This window comes from Meleagris gallopavo, chromosome 14 (assembly GCF_000146605.3).
Source record: "Meleagris gallopavo isolate NT-WF06-2002-E0010 breed Aviagen turkey brand Nicholas breeding stock chromosome 14, Turkey_5.1, whole genome shotgun sequence".
NCBI classification, from domain to species: domain Eukaryota; kingdom Metazoa; phylum Chordata; class Aves; order Galliformes; family Phasianidae; genus Meleagris; species Meleagris gallopavo.
Window position 1 is genome coordinate 1,833,503 of NC_015024.2, and position 26,690 is coordinate 1,860,192.

The 26,690-nt window shown below is 44.4% G+C and overlaps 1 protein-coding gene across 5 annotated transcripts in view; it reads right to left on the reverse strand.

Moving 5' to 3' along the window:
* Positions 1–26,684, reverse strand: part of LOC100541523 (6-phosphofructo-2-kinase/fructose-2,6-bisphosphatase 4) — a 31,017-nt gene extending 4,333 nt beyond the window's left edge. Inside the window, exons 1-15 of one of the 5 annotated variants that reach the window (XM_019619920.1) lie at positions 26,604–26,677; positions 21,440–21,473; positions 20,560–20,676; positions 17,309–17,405; positions 14,987–15,053; positions 13,804–13,878; positions 12,882–12,938; positions 12,436–12,557; positions 11,045–11,252; positions 10,344–10,490; positions 9,612–9,716; positions 8,263–8,392; positions 7,834–7,896; positions 4,547–4,611; positions 1,774–2,064 (exon numbers count right to left, since the gene is read on the reverse strand). In XM_019619920.1, the coding sequence (XP_019475465.1) occupies positions 2,005–2,064; positions 4,547–4,611; positions 7,834–7,896; positions 8,263–8,392; positions 9,612–9,716; positions 10,344–10,490; positions 11,045–11,252; positions 12,436–12,557; positions 12,882–12,938; positions 13,804–13,878; positions 14,987–15,053; positions 17,309–17,405; positions 20,560–20,676; positions 21,440–21,446 (1,320 nt within the window). In that variant the 5' untranslated portion in view covers positions 21,447–21,473; positions 26,604–26,677 and the 3' untranslated portion in view covers positions 1,774–2,004. Of the gene's footprint in view, positions 1–1,773; positions 2,065–4,546; positions 4,612–7,833; positions 7,897–8,262; positions 8,393–9,611; positions 9,717–10,343; positions 10,491–11,044; positions 11,253–12,435; positions 12,558–12,881; positions 12,939–13,803; positions 13,879–14,986; positions 15,054–17,308; positions 17,406–20,559; positions 20,677–21,439; positions 21,474–26,276; positions 26,450–26,603 lie in introns of those variants that run through there. The other 4 variants (XM_019619919.2, XM_003209967.2, XM_010718309.3 and 1 more) reach the window with 4 other exon arrangements.
* Between the last annotated feature and the right edge of the window lie 6 nt (positions 26,685–26,690).

Consider the following 26,690-nt stretch of genomic DNA (forward strand, 5'->3'; position numbering starts at 1 on the left):
AATAAATAAACCCCGGGGCTTATCAGACAAAGCAGACACAACGCTGAAAGACCAGAAAGGGACTACCATCCCCTTAATGGTAAATGAGTTCCTGCTCACAGCAATCACATTAGATTTGATTAGTGCAGCTGGGACCATTCTCACTGCCAGAGCAACCGTGGGCACGGGGAAATGCAGAATGGTGCTGCATCTCCTCTGGTCAGTTTGAGCTTTTATCTTCTTTATGGATATTTTATGTGGTCTTGGAAACCTTGAGTTTCTGAGTTCTAAATGGTATGTGCTGGATGGCTCCAGCTGATTCAATGTCACGGTCCAAAGCTGCAGAGGACTGCAGGAATAGCACCCAAAGGCAGGCATTTGCTGCTCCTACTCACACTGCTGTGCTCCCTGGGCTCCCCAAGGCATAGCAGTGGCAGTGCCTCCCCACACAAGTGCTGTGCATTTCCTACTGGGACAGCTGCCACTTCAGTGCTCAGCTTTGTTTCTCCACTTGTGAACTTCGCAACAAAGCTGGAAGACTTTGCGTAAAAGGCTCAGCTGGGCAAGGAGGTTCTGAACTGTGCAGGAGCCAGGAGGAACGCTGAGGCAGATGAGGTTTGTAAGGATCACCCACAGCTGAAGAACGGACACATCAACAGAGGGACGAAGAGCACAGTGCAAAGGAAGCCCTCCTTCCAGCCAACTCCCTCCTGGGGAGCTGCACACAGACCTGTCACCGCCACCTCCCCTCCAGCACCAGGCCATCAGTAATGTGATGTAATGGGAAATCCCCCCCAGAAGCAAAACTGCTTTTAAATCCCACCTCCATAAAACTCTGTTTTTCTGCAACAGAAGCCTGCACAGATTTTGTCTTCACCAAAAGTTCCACGGCACAACATTTCTCACAGTGCAAACTGTGAGAGTTGGCAACGCCACTGACATCACGGTCACAACACAGAGGAGGATCCCAGCTCCCCCAGCCCAGCCCACCGCACACAGCAGGGCCGGAGCCAATGTGGGACAGCGTGCCGCAAACAGGCTGCAGTCTGTCCAGCACGTGAGAGCTTTTGTTGGAACCAAGTTCAGGATGCACGCCCTGCTGTTCTGAGATCACGCTCTTACTGCAGGAGGAAAAGCCTCCCGCTTCCATGCCTTGCAGGGCAACCCACAGCCCAAGCAGCAAATAACTGCCTTCTGCTCCCTGCATGGCTCAGCATCTCTCCAGTAGACCAACCTGTGTGCTCCACAGAGCCAGCAAGGCAGCACCAGGCACTCACACAGCAGCCCATTTCAGCAGAGCAAATACCATCCGTTGTTGCACTCTTCGTTTCCTATCAAAAGGAATGGAAAGGCACCTCTGCTCCCAAGGCTGGTTACTGCACAACAGCAGCTAAGGGAAGCTGCATACTGAAAGCACTTACACACATTCCTGTACCTTCGCTAGCAGTTGTGGCATTACTTGCACTATTCTCCACTGGTGAGCACATGCAGAGCTCCAGCACTGTAGATCAGCAGGATTAAGGCTGCACAGCAACTACAAATTGTTACTTGGTGCAACTGAGCACTCCAACTGCTCCTGAGGACACTGGAACAGATAACAGTGGTGCCCAGAGAACAAACTTGTAGTGTGCTTCACAGCTCTCATAGACAATTCCCCTTCAGCTGACATTAAATGCTTACTGGCTGTTCTAATAGCTCAACAGCTTTGGGAGTCAATGCTGCAGCACCTTTACATTACAGCCATTTACAGAAACAATGCTCCAGTGACAGCTGATTACTGTTCAACAACTCATCTGCAATAAACGAAGCAGGGCAGTACGGTTTTATTGCGACCATTCTCTCAAGCCATGCACTGTACAAAGATTCACTCCAGGCTTTGAGCTGTTGGCTTTGGCGTTTTTACATCCCTGTTTATACATCGTTACTTTTTCTTTCAAGGCGATTGGAATAATTAGTATTTCAATTTATTTTGAAGCAGCAGATGAGAATGGCACCCAAGCTGGACAGTTGGTTGGGACACAGCCTTCACTGATGAGCAGGGACCGTTACAAGGGCTTCCTCAGGACATCGGGAAACGTCTACGTTCTGTACAGCAACACAAATACAGAGGAGAGCATTTATCACGCAGCAGTAAGACCAACAAAGCCACCCATCACCTGTACCTTCCAGTGCCTGCCACGCAAGGAAGCACAGCGCTGACTGCTGGACAAGCCTGAGGAGCCCGGCCTGCCGTGGCACTGCCCCGTGCTCCCCTGTCAGCCACGAGTGCAGATGGTGAGAACTGTGCTGAGAGTATTTCTAATGTGTGGATTAAAAACACGGCCCATTTAACACCACCTTGCCAGTTCTCTTAACACGTTCTTCAGGCTTTATGCCTTTCACCCTGCGCTAAGCAAAGTCAGTAATAAATACCTCATCTCCCCCCTCAAAAAGGAGAGGAAAAAGGGGGTTGGGGTTTCTTGCTGGAAGTAGCATTCCTACCTGTGCTCACCACCTAAGGCAGAAGCACACAGATGTTTTACCCCAGCGCTTGCTTTCTGACCAAAAAGAGGAGCCAAGCAATAGCTCAAGCAACGCCCCTGATTTGTATTCAGTGCAGGCTGAACTCCTCCATCGGAGAAGGTCAGCCCTGCAGTGCCGACAAACACAAGGCTTCAGTCCACTCGAGACAAATCACCCGCACACAATGAGCTCTACAGACACCATAAACAAATACTGCAGTACTTTGCAGCAGGGTGAAAGTACATCTCTTCAGCTGCAGCAGATAAGGAGCACACTGTCCTGCAGGCAGGGCTACAAATTCCTTGTGGGAGCACAGAACAGCACAGCAGGCAATTCTTCATCACGGTCTCTTTGTTGAGTGGTGTTGAAATCTGTGACGCGACGCTTAATTAAATGCTTTGCCTTCAATAGAGCATTTGAAAAATTCGTTTAACAGAAACAATTAGCACTTTTGTAGGTTGTGTAGATGAAAGCTTTTGAAACATCCACAGCCCTCTGAGCAACATCCAAATGCAGACAGGACCAGCTCGGCCCTTTACCCAGTTATACTAACGAACAACATATCACCACCCGTATTGAACCAGTTCGGGTTTCTTTGGAGGGCAGGGACAAATGTTTTTGTGGAAGAACCCCAAATACATCTCTGCTCTTTTCCTTATTTGTTGTATCCATCTATTTTTGTTCCAAACCAAACAGCTTTGTATCTGTGTCCAGGCAGCAATGCCAGTCTGCACAATCCTCTGTGTGCACATGCTCACCCACCACTTCCAGCATGACCACATCACTGCCCAACCACGTTAATTTAGGAGGAAAGCTGTACATCAAATGGTATTTCCAACAGTAATTCCCAAGGAACTTCAGCAAGCTGTAAATTCAGCACCAGTATTTAATCAGACAAACTGTTCATGTTAAACTGACCTACGTAATTCAACACACACAACAGTAACACTTGCTCTAAGACATTCTCATTTATTCTCACTGTGCTTTAAGGCACCACGAAATGAGAATGGATTTCCTGAACCTAACAAGCCAAACTAGGACACATATGTAGTAAAGCAGGAAGATAAAGGAGGAAGGAAGGAAGAAAGGAAACGCGACTATCTGATGGAAATATCTTCACTATGAATGGCCAAGAGTCAGGATTTACAGAACTCAGTGCCTGAGTCATTAAAACAAAACATCTTTGCAGACCCTTCCAACACTTCTGCACAACTGCCACAAATGTGTGCCCACATATAAGTGAAGTGCTTTGTGTCTTGTGACTGCACACATTTATCTTCATATTCCTTCTCACTGTAAGCCTTTGTTCTGAAAACCACCACAGCGTTTTTTCCTCACATTATCAAACTGACTTTTAATTCACTAGAAGGCAGGGCTCGCAGCCTCAGCAAGGAACCACTGCCATTCTCAGTGCCATCAGCATGAGGACCTGCAAGGGAACCAGGACGCTTTAATCACGACACACTATACGTAACTTCCATAATGCAGCAATGGCAAAGTTGAACTGCTCTGTCTGTGCAAGCAGCATAACCAACCTCAGTGCATGTCAGTGCCTCAAAACACAGAGGCCCACATAGGGAGAGTACAAACTGTCCCAGCCCGCCATCCCATCTCCACGGAGATTTTCCAAGCTTATTCAATTCCCTTTCCCCGTTGTTCTGCTGCACCCTGAGAGCCCTCCTCAGCCTCCACCGCAGGCAGCACCAAACTCTGCAAAGTACACAGCGTGGATCTCAGTGACGGAACAGCTGATGACTCTGATGGATTATCACTTCATTACTGGCTCTCTCCAAAACAAGCATGCCATTCCTAACTGCGTATTTCGTGCCTGCGCTCAATTTCTGCTGAATGACAACACTGAAGAACTTCATACAGTTTTTAGATTGATACTGTGCTCAGTAGAAGTATTTTTCCACCCTTGAAAAGCTTGATGTGCAAGATTAAATACGGTCAGCAGTTACAAAATCACTTCTAACCACAAGGACATGGAAATCAGCCAAAATCAAAACATTATGTCAAGTTCTCTCATGCAAAAAAAAAAAAACCAACAAAAAAACATTCTTACCTCGGGTTTATCTCTGTGTGTGTTTACAGCTTCAACATTCAGAAATATAGATTCTACTTTACATCCTGTTAATAAAAAATACATTTTTAGAATTGGGCTGCCTGGAAAAATGAAGATATGGTAAGGATGCAATTTAGAGATGCAATCTGATCTACGATTCTGATTTTGAGTTTGTGAAGGATAATCACTTCCCTCTTCTGATTCATGCCAGAGTTTCCCAAGTTCTGAACAGCTAAAGCTACTGAAATGAATGCATTCCACCAGGATGAACACTGCTCTCAATTTGATAATCCATCTTCTAGTCTCACCATTGCTTTATCATTGTTTTTTGTAACACAAATTCTCATCTTCCAACACACACCAACAAAAACATCCCATCAAGTAGATCATTGTAATTTTGTGTTATGTTTAATCATCACAGACTTACTGGGATTGCACAACAGTACTGAAGACAAACGCTGCTCATTTTTTTTTAAATGTGGAAATGATTCCACTTCATGCCATTAATAAACCCCATTCCTCCATGTGTGCAAAGCAGAAACGAAACTTTCATGCCCAAATGGAGGAGAATGCCATGCCCTCCTTCTGGAGGGGAATTTCTATTCTCACTAAATAGACAAATAAATAAATGATTCCAGAGAAGCATGAATGTTGAGAAGACACAACTACATGTTACTTGGGTAGGACAAGCTGACCCACTTAGCAAATTATAATTACTCAATACACTGTGGGAACTTCTACTGAAACAACATCAAATTGCCAAATGCAATCAGATCTCACACCAGCACTTTTACACAGCCACCCTACGCAGCACTGTGAAATTCCTCTGACACACCACACACAACAGAGCCCAGCATCTGCCACAAACAGCAAATCAGGTTTGCAGAGTTTCCTGTTCACATATTTCCTAAATTCCTAACACTCCATAAGCTTGCTGCATGCCACAAAAAGGCAACCTGAGCCTTTCCTTAGAAAGCCACTGCATTTTCCAAAGAATGACACAAAGGAATATGGCAAATATTTGCCTTTCCCTGCAAAGCAGAGTCTGAGAAACTTCGTTTGTCACCAACACTGTGAGCAAACAGCGCAGGAAGGTCAACGCTCAGGGAAATATCAGACAAGAAAAAAGATTTTAGGAGGGAAAAGTGCATTTCTCATACTGGCAGAGAACCCCAGTCATCCTTCTGTTGATAGATCCATGCCCATAATCCCTGTAGTCACACAGAACTCTCTGATCTCTGATGCTGGCCACTGCTAAGGACTGCTTACCCAGAGCTGAGATCAGTCTCTGAGAAAGACTGTCCTGCAGTCAATAGATACCAGAGGCACTCAGTTTCTCCACAGTTAATTGCTGACATGCATATTCCTAACTGTTTTTTATTACTGATAAGAAGGTCCATGCCTACAGCAAGGTGCAGCTTCTCTCTCCTGTGTGCTCTCACACAAACCACCTGCCAGTCCTTCAGCCCCTCTGTACATACGCTGCACTCCGAGGACTGTTGGGTAACATCCAGCTGTCAGGCCACAACAATTCCCCATCTAAAGACCAGACATCACCAGCCTCCAGTGCCAGGAAGAGCAAGCCCCCAAGGGAGATGCTTCTCCAGAACATGGTTAGCTGAAAGAGTGGAACAGACCACATCCAACCACTCACCCTGCCCCCCTGGCTGCCAGGGAGGCCTCAGCTTGAAATAATTCTATAGAAGTAGCAGTTCACAAGTGTCTTACACAGCCCTTGTACTTTGAGATATCAAATTCTAGGAAGCAGGTTGACTGAAACGTCTTTATCTTTCTTCCAGTGAAGGCAAAAGGCCAAGGAAAGCCCCTCACACCACTTCTCCATCCTCATTTGGTGTGCCAGTAACCATCTCTGTCCAGCAAAGCTGTGGATGCCCCCTCCCTGGAAGCTCTCCAGGCCAGGCTGGATGGGGCTGTGGGCAACCTGGGCTATGGAAGGTGTCCCTGCCTACAGCAGGGGGTTGGAACTACACGATCCTAAAGGTGCCTTCCAACCCATACCATTCTGTGATTCTATGAAATGAGGCCCTCTTCAAGCTTGCCAACAAAATCACCAAACTTCCCATAAGAACAAACAAACCAAAACCAAACCACACCACTACACACACCCTCAACTGTGGAAACAGTCCACGACCACTGAGCTGAGAGAAGCCAGTTTCCAAAAACTGACCTTATCTTTAAGAAGCTCTGGCTGTTCTTATTGTGCTCATTCTACAACCCCATTTCCTGAACTGCAGCGTGCCATGCGAGGCTGGGAACAGCAGGTGTCAGCACAGCACTTACTGCAGGGACAACCAAACTCAGTGACTAAAACCTCTTCTGATGTCTCCTAGCATAGCAGCTAGTTACTCTGCCTCTACTCCATCCGAATCTAAAATCAAACCAAAGTACGTTTCTGCACTGCTATTTTTCGATGCTGATAATCAAAGGCAGCTTTGACTTTTCCAAGAATAACTCAACCTTCTTTGGCCATCTGTTTCCTGGTAAATTGTGCTGTTACTCCTCTTGGTCTGTAATCTTCTGATCTGTGATTAGGTACCAGAAGATACAATTAAGCCATCTCTTAAGGAAACTTTACAGCAGACGTGTGCTAAGCTGGGGTGGAAAAGCACATGAAATGTCACTGGCTATCAGCCTAAAACCAGTAAGAAGCTCATGCTGGAATCCACACCTTGCACTCTACAGGCCAGCAACAAATCCCACCTGAACCCGAGCTCAGCACTAAGAACAGCTGCTAAGGAACATGCCAGCAAAAACAAAGGAGGAATGTGTGGTGGTGTGAAGGTTCAGGAACAAATATTTCAGGAAAACAGAGCACAAATATTTGAAGGGTACAGATAACACCCTCCATAAGATGGTAAATCTACATGTAATTAAGTTTGCTTGTCTTCTAACAAGATCTTCAAGCACATCCATAAAAAGTGAGATCTTACTGGAGTAGAGCAAAGTGGCAGGAGTTTGCCAGAAAAATCATTCAAATAGCACATGAACCAAATACTCAAGAAAACCACCCATTAGCAATTTCAACCACTGGCAGTTTCAGGGTCTTCACAATAAAAACACATTTTTTGGCATAACACAAAGCAAACAAAAAATCAAAGGATTCATGGATTCTAACAAGGCTGTATGGATACACACACACAAACTCAACAACTGCTTCATTCTCTTTTATACTAAAATAAATATTTTAAGCTAAATACTGCACAACCTTTGCAAACAACACGGACATTAGCAATGCTGCTTTTAGACTTTTTGGGAACACTACTTACCATAAGCCACTGGGGTTAGCTTTAAGACAGTGTGCAGTGGGCACTTCAGGTAAGGCAGCTGTTCTGAGAAATCAAACACTGGATTACACATGACATACAGATAACAGACATTTTAACTCTTCTATTAAGTGCCAGGCCAAGCACTTACAGACTATCTGACACTGGATCTATTTCATTCCTTGCATATAACAGATATGCTATTAAAACAAAGGAGAAAAACAAACATTACAGCATTTCAGATGAGAAGCAGCTCAGTAAAATCACCCATCAGGTCACATGAATAGACCAGATATGAGAACACATATTTACCCAGTACAAATTCCTGTATCATCAGTGGGTGGCTGAAGTCTCTGCTTTGAACCTTTATCAGCAGATTTTCAGAGTGCCTTAGTAAAGCAGACCACTTGTAACACATGAAGGAAAACTTACCTGCAGGCTTGTCAAGAAAATATGCGAGCAAACAGCGCATGACAGCTTGGTGGCAAATGACAAGCACGTTTTCCTGCCTTTCAAGCTCCATAATTACTGGTTCCAGCCTCTGGACAAGGTCTTCGTAGGACTGAGAGAGAAGTGGAGCAGGAAGGAAAAAGAATAACAGACCATTAAAAAGGGAAAACTCTTCACAGGTAAACATATATACAGTGGATACCTTAGCTTCACATTAGTCATCTTTTAAATGTTATATTGGGACACTGCCAACCACTGGAGTAATAATTTTCCTTAAATTAAAAGCCACCAATTGGATCTTCCCTGTATCAAAGAGCAGATGTACTGAAAAAAAATCTCATTGGTGGAAGAGTTTTATTAAATCAGACATTACATTCAAGATTTTCCACAGAATCCCCAGATTTAATTCAGAACATCAGCAAACACACAGGTGAAGGCTCACACCATGGCTGGCCCTGCCTGCAGACACTGCTTGTGACCAGTGCTGGAGATTCCCCATCCGAGAGGAGGCTTCCATCAGAAAAACAATGGAAAAATGGATTAGGAGAACTTTGCAGCTTAATGACTGCTTCATTAGTGAGAAGTCTGCTCTTATCACAGCGATTACTTTTGACTGCTGGGCAAAGACGACCTCGGAGCTCCGGTTCCTCATTATCACTGAGGGTGTGCAGCAGCTGCTGCAATTACCTGCCTGCCCTGCTGCCCCGGATCCTCAGCCTTCAGCACCAGCACACAGCCATGTGGCAGCTGGTAATTGCTCTGCTGTAATGGCTTTGCTTTAGAAAAGCTGCCAACAAGTTATTTTCCCAGAGGCAAGGAGTTTATTAAAGTGAAAGACCAATATGGCTATAGATTTCTGCAGCTTTTCATCCAGAACTGAATGCAAAATAACCATTATCAACAACTGCAATGAATAAAGGCAATCCTGGCAGCACGTTTGCACAGGCAGTATGCTGAGGCCTTGCAATCAGTTTTCCTGTTACATCACTGCAGGACCAGCATAAATTCAATGCTTACAAAATCAAACGCCTCAACTGGTTTTCCAAATCTGTTATTTTTTCAAGATTTGAATCAAATGAAATGGACTGGAATCATAGAATGGCCTGGGTTGAAAAGGACCGCAGTTATCATCTATTTTCAACCCCCTGCTGTGTGCAGGGTCGCCAACCATCAGACCAGGCTGCCAGAATCAGTCCTTAAATGCTCCTATGTGCCTTCCACTGGAGGAGAGCACTACTTTTTTAGGAAAGAAAAATGCTTCAATGAAGTCAGCATGCCTGCATTAGAGACGATGAGGAAGTCAGTCACCTTGGGAGAAAAAAGGAGCATACCTCTCCTTTAGGGTATCTGTATCTGTATTTGTCTTGGTCTCTCAGTGCAAACTCAAGAGGGTAATTTTCCTGTATCTCTTCATATGTCATTTCTTCACACACTCCCTACAGGTAACAAAAGCAATGACAATGTGCCCATTCCCAACAGTGCAAAAAGCAGATACCACTTAATAGTAAAATCACATGTGAATATAATGTAACGCATTATTTTTTTTCACTCTGACACTTAAGAGAGAGAATCTTTAGGCACAGTGAACAGGACACTTAGCTGGACCCAGACACTGGTGGAATCAATCACTAAATTACTGCATGAATCATTAAGTCACCAGGAGTGAAGCTACATACATTGGCAAGCAAGGCCATCGTATGAGCTGTGTTACCTACAGCAGCTCTGTGTGCTACAGCTGCAGCTGGGTAGTGCCAACTAGCAACGCTTTTTCTTCTTTTTTTCCTCTGCCCTCCAACCCCCACCTACTAGCAACAATTTCTTGGCATTGTTTCTTCTCCTGAGGAATGGTTTACTGGGAAAGACAAACCAAAACCATGATAATTCTTAAATTAATGGTTCTTAAATTTTAATAAAATATTTAACAGGAATGAATCACAATTTTCTAGCAGCCAGATCCACCGCTCAGTTGACTTTATCACCTAAAAGGCATATCGTTACCAGATGATGTCTCCTGCATCCCTAGCAAACAAAGCAACCTTTCAGACATTCAGAAAAGAACTTACTGCATCTATCTCATTCAAAACCTTCCACTGCTCATAAGGCACTCCCAAAGCTTCAGCAGTTTGAATCGTCCTTTTCATCTGACTGGTCCAAACCTTCAGATCCTTGATGTTTTGCTCATTAATAAACTGTGCCAAGCTCTTGGCAAACTGAAAGAAAAGCCATGAGACATTGGATGAGGGCTCAGAAGCAACATACTGTGTCAAATTGGAAGTCACAAGCTTTAGCCTCCGCAAACTCTTTATAACTTTGCCACACGGCTCTGTCAAGGCTTTTGCTAAAAGCATGCTCTGTTAAGCCAAGGGGAACTCTGGGGGGAAGGAGGGGAGTAAAAGGAAGTCATCCCCACTTTCATCTTTAGGCATTTTTCCTTCACTTTTAACTTGTGATCTTTACAGGTTAGCCAACAAGATAGGATTTTACAAAACTACAATTAAAATTAAAGCCTCCCTGACAACTGCTTTGTGCTCTAGGATAAACAGAAATTTCAATCAGTAACAAAAGAGATTCTACCCAAGCACGACACACAAAGTGTGTCCATTCAGTTCCCACTACCCACATACACAGCTAAGAAATCCTTTAAGACATGGGGAGTGAAAGGATGTAGAGGCAAAAAGCTGTAATAATGCAGCACAAACTACACACACGTGCACAGACATAAATAAAACCCAAAGCCATGCTTGTTCTGGAGGGACTGACTTACTTCTTTCCCCCTGACAGACAGTCCAGGATCCCCTCCTATTCTCCCCTTCAGGTTGAGTTCACTTTCTCCATGCCGACAGAGGTAGATTGACCGAGGAGTCACGTGGATATTCATGAGGTAGTAGACAATCCGGCTCTGGATGTGATCCATTACTCTGTTCACAAGGTAACTCCTTCCAACGTCCATAATTTTAATGTAAGAAAGATCCCTTCCATGAGCAAACAACAACAACAACAAAATAAGATCCCACACAGTTTCTAGTAGAATAAAACAAAGGGGCAATGAGCCACAGCAACAGACTAACCCTCAATTACCCCTGGAAAAACCATTAGTACACAGGCCAATCCACAAATGATGACAGAAACAAAGTAGTCATCTGGAAGCACAGGATGAATTCTACTCTCCCTGCATCACAGAGGTTACAATTTCAGTTTTCGCTCCTCTTTATCCTTTCTCATCTCAGAGCAGCATCTATAAAGGACAATAAAAGCCTAACAAACTGAAAATAACCACCATTTTCTTCAGGCACCATAATAAACCAGGACAATTTATAATAAAGCCAAATGGAGGTGGTGAGAAGCAGGTACCATCACCTCATCTTCAGCTGCATTCTGTGAAGTTAATCATTGCTGCTCCACGTGGGTACAACCACTAGGTCCATCACAGATATTTCATGCATGAGCTGATCCGACTGCATCAGCTTTACCTTGTTTACACTCAATTACATTAAAATGTAGCTCAGCCTTCTTTATAGCCCTGAACCTGAAACAAACCAGGAGGCCTGACATGAGTGCGGCTCAGAATGAAATCCTGGTTCCTTCTCACTTGATTCATCCCTACCTTACTTTCAGTTGCCAAAAGTTAATGAAAACAATTCAGTGCTTTGGCAAGAAAGCAATGATCCAGGTATGAAAGTTTCTCATAGGCCTACACGTACAGGATTATTTGCAATGGTAAATAAATTAAGAAATCACATTTTTAAGACCAATGTGACAAAACATATCCTCACATCAACAAATTCATTTATGTTTACAAATCGATCAGGTCTCCCTATCCATTAAAAAAACAAAAACTAAACAAAACAAACAACAATAACAAAAAATCACTATGGTTCATCCAGAACAATTTAGGAATTGGCTCTATCCCAGAAGAATCTCACCATTCTCCAAGTAGGAAAAAATCAGGAGGAGCACTGTCCCAGAATAAAATCGTAAGGCAGTTATCCCTCACGCAACCATCCAGACTGCACCTCAACTGTCTCTAGTTTACCAGCAGAAACAGAGCTCAACTATGAAAACCATGGCCAGAAAGCCCTCAACCCCAACTTGGGATCACCCATCCCTTAATGAAACAACTTAATATAACCCAGCTGTGATCACAGTATTACTTACTTGTCAAGATTTTCATCTAATGTCTCATATGAGTTCTTGTAGCACTCTATTCTTTTCATGAAGTCTTCTGTTGCTTCATCATTACTACAGTCAACGTAGTCAGGGCTACCCAGCTTCACTTGCTGTTCGAAACAAAAACAAGAGAGCAGTGCATGGGTTACCTTCCCTTTTTAATGTAAGTTTAAACAAATGGGGGGAGGAGGAACACAACACAAAAGCTCCTTTTCTGCAGACACTGCTCTATGTGTATTCTAATTAGGAGCTAATTTTTAAAGAATTTAACTTTTGAGTTAAACGTGTGGATGAGAAAAGAAAGGCAAACTGTTCCATTAGTAGCAACTAATGGTTTTCATTACTGGAAGTTCTCATAATGTGCCTCCAAAAATACTGAGATATTCTACAATCTCGTGATTTCAGGAAGTTAAAGCCAACTTTCCTGTACTCACCACAATGTTTGCAGCAATGACCTCTGGATCGACACACACTGACTCAACAAAAAACGTCTTCAATCCCAACAGGAAGCCACATGAACAGAAAGAAGGAAGAAAGCAGCTGAATTGAAATGCCTCTGAACACGCACAGTCAGCAGTCTGAGCAGCTCCATGCTAACCCTTTTCTAACAGAGCCTGCCTTAGACTCCCTTCACTCACTCAACCGTCCTGTTTCTCCAGACCTACTCAGCAAAAACTGCTGGTTTACTGTTCCCTGAAGCATGGTGCTTTACACTGTTTTCCAAAACAACGTGGAACAATTTTGGAATGAAAAAAAATTAGGATGAAAGAGTGAGAAATAAATGGGGAGAATGCAGGTTCAGCCATGCAAAAATTAACTAATGGTTCTGAAAGAATAAAGTAGGAACATTTCAAGTAATGGAGCAGCTTCACAGGGTTTGTTTGGCTGTCTTAAAGGCATATGGAGATGCAAAGTTAGAGCAAAGGGAAGGTTATTGGAGAACAGCTAAACACAAAGCAACCCTGGACAGAAGGCAGAAAGCTGAAAGCCTTTGATTTACACAGAACTACACACATTTCCTCACGTCTTTCTGCAGGAAAAATCTGACCTGCACTAAGAACCACCATTTAAATAGTTTTTGCTAACTGAGAATTACACACCCAGGATGACATAAGCAAAGCATTACAGAGATTAGTTCCTAACACTGCAACATTAAGGATAAGAAAAATGAAGATGGGGTGACTTTGCATCACAAACAATGCTCAAGGACACAAAACACACCGCTGACTACACATCTAGCAACAACTGCTTGCCATGGTACACTTGTTAACTCAGTACAGACAAGGCAAGGGGAACAAAACGGCACTGCCCTGCTTGGCCAGGCATTAGCTCAGAGCTCTTCTGCTTTTGACTCACCTTGTATCCATTTTCTTCACCAAATTTGTAAATGGTTTCTCTGCGTTCTCGAGTTGTGTTCGTAGCATCAAAGACCTAGAAATAGTTACAGAGAAAGAGAGAGGAATTAACAAAGCCTGATAGCCTGTGGAAAGCACTGTGTCAGGGACAAGAAAAACAAGGGTTCCAAGTCTCTCAGTGTGAAGGAAAGCCACGAAGACTCTTTCCTTCTCCTCCAATCCACTTTCTTTTAAGCGGAGACGCTGCCATTCCCTGACAATAAATAAACAAACCTAAACAACCAGAAGGAGAAACTCAGCATCCGATTCGAGGTTGTGCTCAGTCTGACCAGAGGAGATCCCAAATGGATGCGTTACATTTCCATGGAACACACAGAAAGACATCTCTGAATTTACAGTCTGTGCTCAGACAGTAAGAGACAGACACAGGACAGAACCTCCCGGCCCATATCAGCATTAGCTTTGTACCAACCCTGCAGTACAGACAAAAAGATGCTGAGATCAGTGTTACAGAAAACTCTAGGGTAAAACTATCGGCAGAACACCAGCAAGACCACTGAATCCCGCCTGTTAGTTGTAAGAAAATACTTAGCAATTCTTCCTACAAAAACACCTTTAGCTCTGAACATACCAGCATTTCACCATAGCACAAGGTAAAGGTGACCTCCCAGAACCTGCATTTTGCATTCTGTCATCACATACTCAGATATACCATGATGTACCTTGAGTTTTTCTTGCTGTCTTCAGAGATCGCTCCACTATCGATAACACAACAGCCAAGCAATATCTAGGGTGCTTTCTGCTCAATAAATCTTTTCACTTGAAACACTACCAAATTAAAACAAACAAACAAAAACAAACAAAAAAGTGCAGCCAAAAAAAAGAAACCCAGACAGTGTTTAGCAGTATGTTACATAGGGTGGAGAAGGGAAATGATTCTCTTTGTATAATCCTGTCCCCTGTTAACCCCTCAAATGTCAGGTGTGATTGCTCAGAGTAATCATCACCCTGAACTTCAGTGCTCCTTTCACTGCAGCAACACAGCAGATTTAACACACAGTCATCACAGAAGGAAATCTGACAGACCACAGAGATACCGGAATAACTCACTGCACATTGCCCAGGGGACAGACCCTGTTCTGTAGAGAAACAGATCAAGAATTCATCTTCATCAAGACACTTACAGCCACGTGCCCATTCTCTTTGCTGAGGTACTGTCGGACGTCGTTCAGCGCCGCTAAGGCACACTGTCTTAAAAACAAAAGAGAAGGAATCACAAATGCCAGTAGAAGTCATCTTATGAATGCACTTACGCCTTGTGATCAAAGTGACCTGGAAACGTCAGCTCATCTCTCTTAAAACACGAACGGCCGAGCAGTCGCCCCGAGAAACATGGGGAAAAAAAAAAAATCAGGAAATCATGAAGAGAGGTGAACCAAGCTACAGAGAGGATGGAGGGCTGTGCTCATCTGCCTAAAAGAAAGCAATGCTCCTCTAGGACACCGATGAGACCAACGTAGAGCAGCTTCCTCATCTCATTCTCAGAAAGAGAGAAAAATAAGTCAGCTTCAGCCATTTATCTTGTGGCTCTAACCTCCCCAACCTTGGTGATTCTATGATTTGTCAATAACCTCCTACTTCTCTTTTACCTACTGTGTCACAATTGTGTATATCAAAAAAATCTGTCTGAAAAAAAAGAGTGAAACAAAGTCAGTGCCTCACAGAGAAAATAGAAACCCTACTGCAAGCAGCAACCCAGCATGATCTGTGCTGGAGACTGCCAAGGACACAAACACCACAGAACTCCAATGCCAACACTTCACACTCGTGTGAGATCTGGACAAGGATAAACTCATTCACAACTTCCCTATGTCCCCAGTGCCAGTGTTATTTCTGAAGTTTATTATGATTTCTAACACATAAATAGTACTGCACAGCTACGTTAGCAGCAAGCACTATTTACTCATGCACAGAGCAAAGCCCTATTTATTTAAAAAAAAAAAAACCTACAATCTTTTTGAAGTACCAACCTAAGAATCAGCCCATTTCAACAGCTCCTCTATGCATCTGCACTCTATTTTGACTTCCAGACTGAAACACATCACTCTCCCAGATTACATTCTGCATGCACAGCTTTATCTTAAAGTGTTTCAACCCTGACAGTATTTCCACATTAGCATGGTTAACAGATGTCAGGTACTGAGATTCGTCATCAAACCTTCTCTAAATAAATATAAACTCACTGCTGACAAAGCAGATCAGCTCACACAGTCCATTTCACGTTCTGTTCCCCACCATTTAGTCTAACAGGTGACACGGAGGCACATGAAAGGTTTTGTTCTACCTCTAAGTAAAAGGCAGGGGCTTGCAAGGCTAATGCACTGCTCAGCTACATTTGGTCCCCAGCAGTCTGGAGGCTTTTATGCAAGTCGTTCTCCTTCAGCAGTAAGCAGTCCTCAAATGCTGCTGGAGTGGAAGGGGGGGGTAAGAGAACAAGGACAAGCAAAGGGGAGCCACAAAAGAAAGTTCAGACATTTCTGTTGCTCAAGCCAAAGCCATTAAGAACAAAATGCACTGTATTTTAAGCAGTCTGAACAAATGCTATTTGCATTTCTTGAGAACCTCTTTTCTTTGTCATTTCATGCTGTAGTCTCTTACAAGCATAGAAAAATAAACAATGAAGAAAAGTGAAAAATCATCCTAGTGGATATTCCATAACAGGGGCAGCTCCCTCTCGCTCTGACCTTCTCTCCATCTGCCACTTCTTCCACAGGTCTTTTCCCTAGCTGAAGAAAAGAGATTTTCCATGCAACAAGGGAGTCCCACATGCTTTGTCTGGCACAGATGCCCACACCTGGCTCACCTGGCTCTGCACAATATCAGAACTGCAAAGCTTGGCACTCACTGAGGCACTGTGCTGGTCAAGCACATGATGCACACATATGGTAACCAAGAAGAGAACCTCAGGGAGAGAACACTTGTGTGCCACTCCTTGAATGGATAATGACAAACACGCAGGCAAACAATGATGATGTGCAAACCCGAAAGAAAAGAAACTATGTGATTTTTTTTCTCTGTGATCCTCACAAAAGCTCTGAAACAGCATTATATGAATCAGGCAGCAGAAAGATCATGTCCAATAGTTGGTATTTTCCACAAAGAAAATAATAAGGATATTCTCCTTTGGTTTTGAGTGAAAATTTGCAGGAATATCTGTATAAACAAAAGCCTGCCCAAAAGGCAAAAAGAATCACATTCAAGTATTTATCTAGTCCATATTTTGATGCTTCACCTGAAACAATTAAGAAAAATAATAACCCAATTGTTAAGTAGCCTAAAGAAATTAGCTTTCCACCTTTTCTAGATACTCTTCCTTCTCTATTTATTACATCTATGTCTTCTTCGATATATAAAAGTAAAGCTTAAAGCAGTCTCCAAGAGCAAATCACACAGGGTGCCATTTCAATACAGCCAGATGTGCACAGACAAACACGCTCAAAACTTACTTCCTGATTTTCAACCCTTCTTCATTGTCAGGCAGGAAGAATTCAAAAGATTTATACTTCTTCACCAGATCTCGACGATACTGACCAACATTGAATTCTGCAGAGAAGAGAGCAGTGTTAGTGGGAGCTAACAGAAACACGGGATAACAAGGATCAACGTTACCACAGCTTTGAAACCAAACTACCTCCAAGCATAAAATAATTTAGCACGTATCAAGGTGACATATCACACATCATTTCTGTTGGGTTTTTTGTTTGTTTGTTTAAGAACCCCGTTCTAATAGCTCTGCTCCTTAAGGATCACTGTACCCATTTCACAGGAACTCCTGCTACTTTTATCTGACTACAATCTGCTAACAGTGGTCAACAAAGGCTACTCCTTATCTGGGCAAAGGTCCGTGTGGGTCTCAGTACCAGATGTGGGTTAGGGCAAGGCAGTCCTATTCTGTCACACAGCAGGCAATGACACCGTACCCCCATTAACTTCATTCAACAGCTCTTAAAGCGGGTCTCTGAAGTGCAATTAATGTTTAACTTGTTTTCTGACCTATAGGTTTTCTCTGCTGAATTGCAAAGCGGTTTTGTTTAACATCAGATAAACAAGTACTCTGTTTGAGAACCTGTCAGGGCATCAGTATTTGCCAGACTTTATTTCTGCACAGAGGAAAAGGAATGACAGACATCACTACCGGGACGTAAGAAAGAACAAGACAGACACAGGATGAAAGAGCTCAACCTTAAGTTTTCCTAACAGAAGCTTACACGCTGCTGTTTGGATGGCAGGGCACAGAGGACAAAGAAATAAACATTATTTATCCCCTCCCAAAAGGGAAGTTTTGTTTGAATTCCACGGCACTGATGTATGACATGGACGGCAGAACAAACCAGGTTGTTCTGTCACAGACTTAATGAACATTGGCCATACTTCCTTCTTGAAGCTGGTAAGTCCTTACAAAGAGAAACAGGAGATGTGAGTTCAGACAGCCAGTGTTGCCACGGCCCTGTACAACAACAAAAATAAAGCACTTGGTATTAAAAAAATAGCTACTGCGGGAATGTCATGCACAGCAAAGGAAAAGTGCTACCCAGCACCACAACCTTCGTCCTTATCACCAGCATCCACCTCGGGGGAGAAGTTTTACAGCATCACTTCTACCAAACCTGTCAGCCAAAACTATTCCACAAAGCTTGCCAAAGGGTAGCATCCAAAAATCACAGTGAAAGACAGCTCTGTTCAGGGAGATACCTGACCTCGTTTCCTTCCCAGAGCCCAGACAAAAGCCCTTTGTAGTTTTAAGCATTTAAAATTCTTACCACAAAGGATTTTGGAAGGAACAAAAGACAGAAACCAGAACCGATGGCTTAAAGGATTCAAACAGCATAAACGACTCAAATATTCAAACAGCAAAACCCAGGGCTATTTACCTTCACCTTCCGGTCTTAAACTCCCCATCATGTTTGAAGTCCATTGTGTGAAAAGACACCATTTGTCTTTTCTCTGCTTTACATAAACCAATAGTTTCAACCATCTGTCTCAGAGGATAAGGATGCTTACTGTATTAAGTTCATGCTAATTTCAAGGCATTCAGAGCTACAGTGTAACAGATGTTAGGAACAGTTACCACACATCACTTACTGAGTCCCCACAACCGGAAGCAGGAGGCAGCGTGTCACCTAGTCCAGCAGGGACATATCTTAAATTGATCTCAGCTTCAGCACAATTACATCACTGATGACACAAACAACAACGGTCTGTGGTTTTCTATGAAAGTCCCAAGTCATCTAACAAAAGCAAAGCAGAAGCACCAGCCCCCGATGGAAGCCCAGATACCAATTCCATGCTGTGTGCTTCTGTAAAATTAGGCAGCAGTGCTGTAACTGCTGCTCGTTAAGCACAGGCACAAACATCTCATGTGCTGCATCAGCGCACAGAATCTCCCTGTACCTGGAGCAGGGCACCAATTCTTGTCTTACTGTATTCAGGATAAATTCAGCCAACCACGAGTCAGATGTGGGCAGTATTTCATCATTCAGAGCTGCAGTTCTGCTTCGCAAAGTTCACAAAGCTGACTGCTCAACACTGTGACATAAACACATAACATGTGAATTGAACTTATGTGCATCTAACATGCATTTAAATCAGTTTGGATACAGGCTAACGTCTTTAGACCTCTGTTCAATGGCAGCCTAATGGACAAAATTCAAGTCCCTAAAAATTGGATACTGCCACATCAGAAGGGTGCACCAGTGAGAGAAGAACTTACTAGAAGTAATCAGAAGAATTCCGTAGACTTCTACACTCAAGTAATATATCCTTCTCCACGATATCTCCATTAAACAAAACACATCAGATAACTTTCTAAGAATTTAAGAAAGCATTAACTCCAAAACCCACCTAGAATCCAACAGCAAATTAAATACAGCTCTTCATCTGGACTTTTCAGGATGACTCAGAAACACACCTCTGAACAGCTAACTGTCCATTCTTCAGTACGCTCTCCTACATTTCACGTTATTTAAATCATTAACTAGCCATAACTGTAAAGCACTTCTGCACAGAACACTAAAATGCATCATTGTCTTTTACACAGAAAGCAAGGACAGACCACTGCTCAGAACCTCAGATGGATTTAGGTCTTGTTCACTCATCAATCTGGGCCTGCAAGATGTCACAAGTGCTCAGGAATTAAACACATTACTGGCAGAACGAGTCTGAGCCTCTCCTCCCCAGACACACACATAAATTCCTTCAGAGTGATAACAAGTGGCCAGCTGTGTTCCACGGGGTCACAATGTTCAAAGACAGAGCTGCAATCCATTCCACAAATACAATTAAACAACATTACATATAAATTACACACTGCACAAAGTTCACAAAGGAAATGGAAAAGCCAGAACTTTAACCCAGAAGTGCTGACTGCTGCTCTGCTTACAAAGGTGCTTCCTTTTCAGCCCAATGCAGAGAAGGGGAAAAAATAAGGCAGCTGAAGAACCTAAGTGCTAAGCATAAGGGCAAAGTTGATTTAGCCATCTGTTACAATATGGAGGTAAATGAACAGCCTCCAGAATACGATCAACAAACATCAGAACAGAACAGTGAATCTGTGTATGCCACTGCTGAGAAAATAAACAAACACAGTAACAAAGCAGGAGTCCAAGTAGCCAACAGTCACATCAGGCTATAAAGTCATTGGGAATTAGGCTGATAAAACACTGAACCTCAGCCCTGCAAACAAAATTAAATCCATCACCTTTTGTAGGCACTCCAATCCAATTTAAATAGCGTGTCAGCTTTTTTGAGATGTAGGTTTTTCCTCTTGCTGGCAGACCCACCATGACAATCAGCGTAGGGCAGTTGGTCATACATACTGAAAGACAAAAACAAATAGGGGTTATTTACTGGTGTATTTCCCCAAAACAAAGCTCACGTGGCAGTGGAAAATGACAACTCTGTGTGCTCTCCAAGGCAGTGACCGTTCAAGCAGCTCATGCACAACGTTCCCCTCTTTCAGGGGATTCCCTCAGCAGCACAGTGTCTGAATTTCAGAAGGGCAGAACAGTGGCAGTGCAGTGCTGGACACGTGAGCTGCACGGGCAGCGGATGAGAAACCCACGTATTTGCATCCATGTTTCAAGACACAGAAAAACAACCACAGCAAAAAGGTCACCGATGTCTAACAGCCCTGTCCACCTCAGCCCAGTGCTTGCATTGAAAGGAAACAGCAAGGTGTACACCGTTTGTAAATCCCTGACAGCATCTCAGTGCTGCTCAAGCTTTTCTTGGTTTCGAGCAAAGCGAGCAGCATGACAGATGCAGCTTAACACATTTTGGTGCAACACGGTGCTCCCTGCTTATCACTTTCCCTCTAAATACTATTAATGACCACCCCATTTCAATGCCTTTAGATGGCTGACAGGAGGCATGGAGCACAAGCATTCCGGGCAATTCAGCACAATAATCCGATGCACAGACATGGACAAACTCTCCCAAATCAAAAGCAGAATTTTTCATTAGAAAAATAAAAACACCATCCAAAGTTGGAGGGATTTACAGCTGCAGTCTGAACACCTTGAGGCATTCCTTTCAAATGACAAGTTTTTTGGACACTAACAGTACAAAACTATGGATACCTTGCATGAATCTATCACTGATACACGGAACTGCCTAAAAGGAAAGAACACAGTAAAGATTAAAGTTCACAGGTTCCCCATCCCGCATTTCAAAGGGAATTAACTCGCATACCACAATCCACACATGCATCACTTTCCTCCATCCCCTGATAGCAGTCAGTTTGTTCTAATCCACCACACCAAAATGTCCTGCTGGGAATTGTGATCAAGTTGTTGCACTGTGATCGCCTGAGATTCCCAAAGCCTGGGCTGGGCCCCATCCCACTATATTATATGCACGAATCTTGGGTAACAAACCCATCAGAAAAGAACAGATCAGCAAAGACAGAAGTGCTTTCATAAAAATCACAACTAAAAAAAAAGGAAGAACAAAACTATAGACCACTTCTCAAGGGGGAGAGGGAGAGCAAAGCTGCACCTAACCTCAAATCCATTAAAGACTGCACTGAACGTGATGGAGTGCAAACTAAACCAGACCCACTCATACAGATGCAAGGGTCCAGAAAAACTGATAAAAGTCCTCAAAGTCAGCTCTCCTGCACCCAAGCCTGCTAACAAGAAGGACCAGGTTTTCTTGTCCACCTTCCACTCTGTTCCCTGGATGCAAGCAAGCAAGCAGAAACAAAGTCTGAGAGGTGCAAAGAGGACAAAACTCACTGAGTTTAATGGCTCTGCTGTTGGCTTTAAGAGCAAAAAAGTAAAATCATGAGATACGAGAACACCCTGAGACATGAAAAGTTTTAAGGGAAGACATTTTTCCTCGAAGCCAATTTGAAAGGTCCTTCATCTGAAATAGTCACCTTGAGTTTTAAGCCATCTTCCAAGGTAAGCAGGGAAATAAGAGTTGCAAAAGCAACGATGAAGAAGGATCTGCATGGAAAGGTTATGCATGCTGCCTTGGGTCCATCTGCTCTCCAAGGGACCTGTGTGACTCAAGTAGGCAACTTCACTCACACAAAGCACAATTTCCCAAAGGACAGCGTGTCCAGGCTGCCTCCATTCTCCTCTCCCTATGATGACACCAACTCAGCATCCCACAGAACATCTGGCTTTTGGTAACGTAACGATGGGCCCAGAGTGGAACAAAACTCAACTGTGCAAAACCAAGGGCGAGCAAATGGCCGTTCAGAGCTGCCTCTCACTGAGCTCCCATCCTGCTGCCAACACGGGTCTGTGCTCCACTACGGAGCCACAGAGTGCCCCAAGTGAAGGGACTTAGCAGGATCAGAGTCCAACCCTGCACACAAGGCCACCCCAAGTGCAAGCAGAGCAACACAACCTGCCAGCCAAGGCAGGGGCTCTGCTACTCTGTGGAGCCACCGGGCTGCCTGAGCCTGCTCCTCCTCCTCGGGCAGGGACTGCCAGCAACACGCTAACAGCAGCACACAAAGCAACACCTTATTTCTTTTGTAGCGTTCCAACCAACACAGGCAAACTCAGCACAGCAAATGCTGGTCTTTGCTTTCTTCCTCTTCACCTGACACACTGAAAGGCTTCACGTTGCTCGCTGGTTCGCTTTGTAAAATAAGTCAAGTCCAAAGCAATATTTAAATTGTAATGATGCAGCAAATAGCAAAAGGTTAAAAATAAAGCAAATATTTCCCATGGTATTTGGGCAGCTGCTCTCCCAGTGAGATGCTGCCAACACTGCAAGCGGTAAGGGCTGCCCAGCAAATGGCAGCGTTTGAAGTGTCAGTGTCTCAAGACTCACGCATTCCTCTGAAGAAATCACAGAGGAACAGAATGGCCTGGGTTGAAAAGGACCACAACAATCATGTCCTTTCAACCCCCCTGGTCGCCAGGCACCAGACCAGGCTGTCCAGAGCCACATCCAGCCTAGCCTTCAATGCCTCCAGGGAGATGTCTGACACCAGGATGTGAACTGATTAAAAAAAACACAAAACCAACCACACAAAAAAGCCACCACACTAGCAGCTTCTAACTTCTGAAATAAAAAAAAGCCTCTCGAGTTTAACCCTTTTCCCAGTGGCACAATACCCCCCTTCCCTTTATACAGCAACTCACCGCCATCTGCCCCGCGTGAACAGAACTTACAGCAGGGAAGTAGTCAGGGAAGTGCAAGTTGCAGAGACACACCTTGCATCCTCTCACTGAGAAAAAAAGCACACAGAAAGCACCACTCCACAAAGGACAGTGGCCAAGTGACAGCATGTTAAAACATGTGAAACAGCACATTAAAATCAAGTATCACAATTTAAGCAAAGCCATTATCTCAGTTAAAAAATAAATTAATATATACAGAAAGATGCATCTCCGTGTAAAATTACAGCTGCCACCACTACGATGTTTAACACTTAACAATTAAGGAAAAAAGAAACCACATGCTCGTTTCTTGCTGCTTCTTAAGAATGCATTGTGAAATAATGCAAGATACAGAAGGTGGTTTTGAAACTTAAATGGGACACTGCCCAGAATTTCATTAGCCTTCCAAATCTGCACCTTACGAAATCAGAGGCAGAGATGATTTTTTAGACATCAGCTACTGCCTATTGGATTATCAATTGTCCTTTTTCCACCTAAAATGAGACTTCTTCCCATCATTCCTGCTAATTTTTCAAGGCAACATGTATGGCAAGAAGGACTTTTGTAGTAAGCTGCTGCAGTAGCCATCAAGCTAATTGAAAGATTCCTGCTGCTTCAGTGGAGCTCAGCTCAAGGCCTGTACCCTGAAACTTCCATACTATTCAGAGACTCACATACAACTATCTTTAGCTGTATGTCAACAGAAACACCCTTTCAAACCACATTAGCTATGCATGTTTCCTCATATCTCTTACCCAATTTGACTATTACTAGTTCATCTTTTCCCTGCTGATCAATAATCATAGTCACTCTTCTCTGCATCTCGCAAGGCAAAGTTCCCCATCCAGGTGCTCTCCGTCCCCTCTCCTCTACCTGAAGAGGTCCATCATCTTCCATTTGTTTCTCCTCTCTTCTCAAAATCCCAGTTTCCAGCACCACTTTGGTATGAGGGATTCCTGTTTGCCCTCTGGCCTTGTGCCACCACTTGTTTGCTGTATGCCAACATTTGCTTCCTGCAGCTTTGATGGCCCCATTGTAATCCTGACCCTCAGCTTCAGCCACGTGTTGTCCTCACCTTATTCATGTTTTCTATCTTCACTCCTAATACTGGGACTACAGATACGTAAAAGCACTGCCAGCTCTTACGAAAGGCAGCCTTCGTTTGATACTCCTCTTTTCTTTTTGGACCTGAGGTACGTTCCCTCTGCTGTTCGAACAGCAAATAAAACTCATGAGAACGACCAAATTCCAGCTCTGGGGAAACAAAAGCTACAAACTGCAGTTGGGGGGAACCATCTTTAGACCACAGGCAGCTCAGTGCTTATCTACTGCTCTATAAACATCCTCTGCAACTTTTGCTGTAGCATACTTTGCTGTTTATTTATAATATACTTTGCTTGTAGCCCATTCATCAAGCTTGTCACAATCCGACAGCTGATGCTGAGACCACAAAAGTTAAGGGGCAGCTATCAGTAAGATTGAACACTTCCACCACCTCCAAGTATTACTTGGGTTGGTCCTTTGGAACACTTCTCCCTCTGCCTGCTTGGTCTCACCAGCTGTAAGAGTGCAGTCTGCTGGGCATGCTACATGCACTCAGAACTTCATGCTCGTCAAAGACCTCGAGATACTCAGACCAAAAAAAAAAAAAACAGCACTTCCAACCTGGCCAGGTTTCTTCCTCCTCAGGTAATTACAGGTGTTAGAACTTTCAGAAAATCACTGAAAGAATACCTAGCGTAGGTCAGTCCCTTCGTACATGGCTCTGCTCTGCCCTCCACAGAACTGGGCACAATTCTGCTCTGCCACCTCCTAGAAAGATAAAGGAAGACTAACAAGTGCAGATAAATGTAATTAGCTGGAATGATGAACTAAAAACCCAACCAAAACAGAACTTTAAGAGTTTATCTTGCTTAAGCCAAGAAATTTAGAAGATGTCAGAGCAACTAGCTTCACATCTCCCCTGGAAAGCTGATCCTGACTACAGGAAACCCACCTCAGACTCGGGCTGGCAACTCCCGCAGCACCTCACTGAGCACAGGGACCTGCAGGAGCAGAGGGTTGGAGTTGGCCAGCCTGGCACTGCCCCCACACCTCCCTGCTGGGAGGTCCTGCAGCTCAGTGCTGGGCCTACAGATCCCACTGCTCATCAGAGAACTGCGCGACACGCTATGCAGGAAAAGCTGCATCGCCTTTTCAGTGCGTGGCAGCAAGAGAGGTGGCTTTTGCCAAGGAAGAGTGAGTCCTGCCCCTCTCTAGGCTGTTTGCAATTATCATGGAATCATAGAATGGTTTGAATCCTTAGGAAGGGACCCTTAAGGGCCTTCCGGCCCCACTCCCTGCACTGAGCAGGGACACCACGGCTCCAGCAGTGCTCTGAGCCCCTCCAGCCTGACCTTGGCTGTGTGCAGGGACGCAGCACCACCACCTCTCTGGGCAGCTGTGCCACTGCCTCACCACTTTAGCATAAAAATCGTCCTTATATCCAATCTATATTCCCTCCTCTATCAATTTGAAGCCATTTTTCCTTGTCCCGTCACAACAGACCGAGCTACAGAGCCTGTCCTTTCGTTCTCACAGCTCCTTTAGGGCTCACACACGGCTCCACACGTACCAGATATTCACCGCAACAGCAAACCCAAGAAAAAGCAGGGTTAAGAAAGCCGACATCCAAATCCGGCTTTCTTATTAAAGGCTCCTCGATCACAACGCGAACAATTCCACCCAGCAGACTCCGTCCGTCACCACATTACCAGCGACCCGTTTTCGTTCTCGGCCTTTTCTTGTCACCCACCCGTTCCCAGCCGTGCGCAATGCCAGCACCGCACCGCCCCGACGCTCCCGCTCGCAGGCGCGGCACTCCGCCTCGTCCCGCTCCTTCGGCGCGGCGGCTCCTTCGCACGACAAACACAAAGCCCCTTTTGTCCCCAGCGCTGCCGCCACTTGGGGAGGCGGCACAGGACGAACCTCGGTCCGCCTCACTTCAGTACAAACGCGCGTTTTTAAGGCGAAGCGGAGCGATTAAAACCTACTCCAGCCTCCTCCCCGCCCGGAGCAACACGGGCCCAGGCCGCCGCCGTCCGCGCCGGCCCCGCCTGAGACCGCAGCCCGCCCCGCTCACCGCCGCGCTGTGCGCTGTGCCCCGCCGGCAGCCCGTTGTCGTACGGCTCCCACGTCTTCTGCAGCGGGTTCTGCGTCAGTTCCCGAG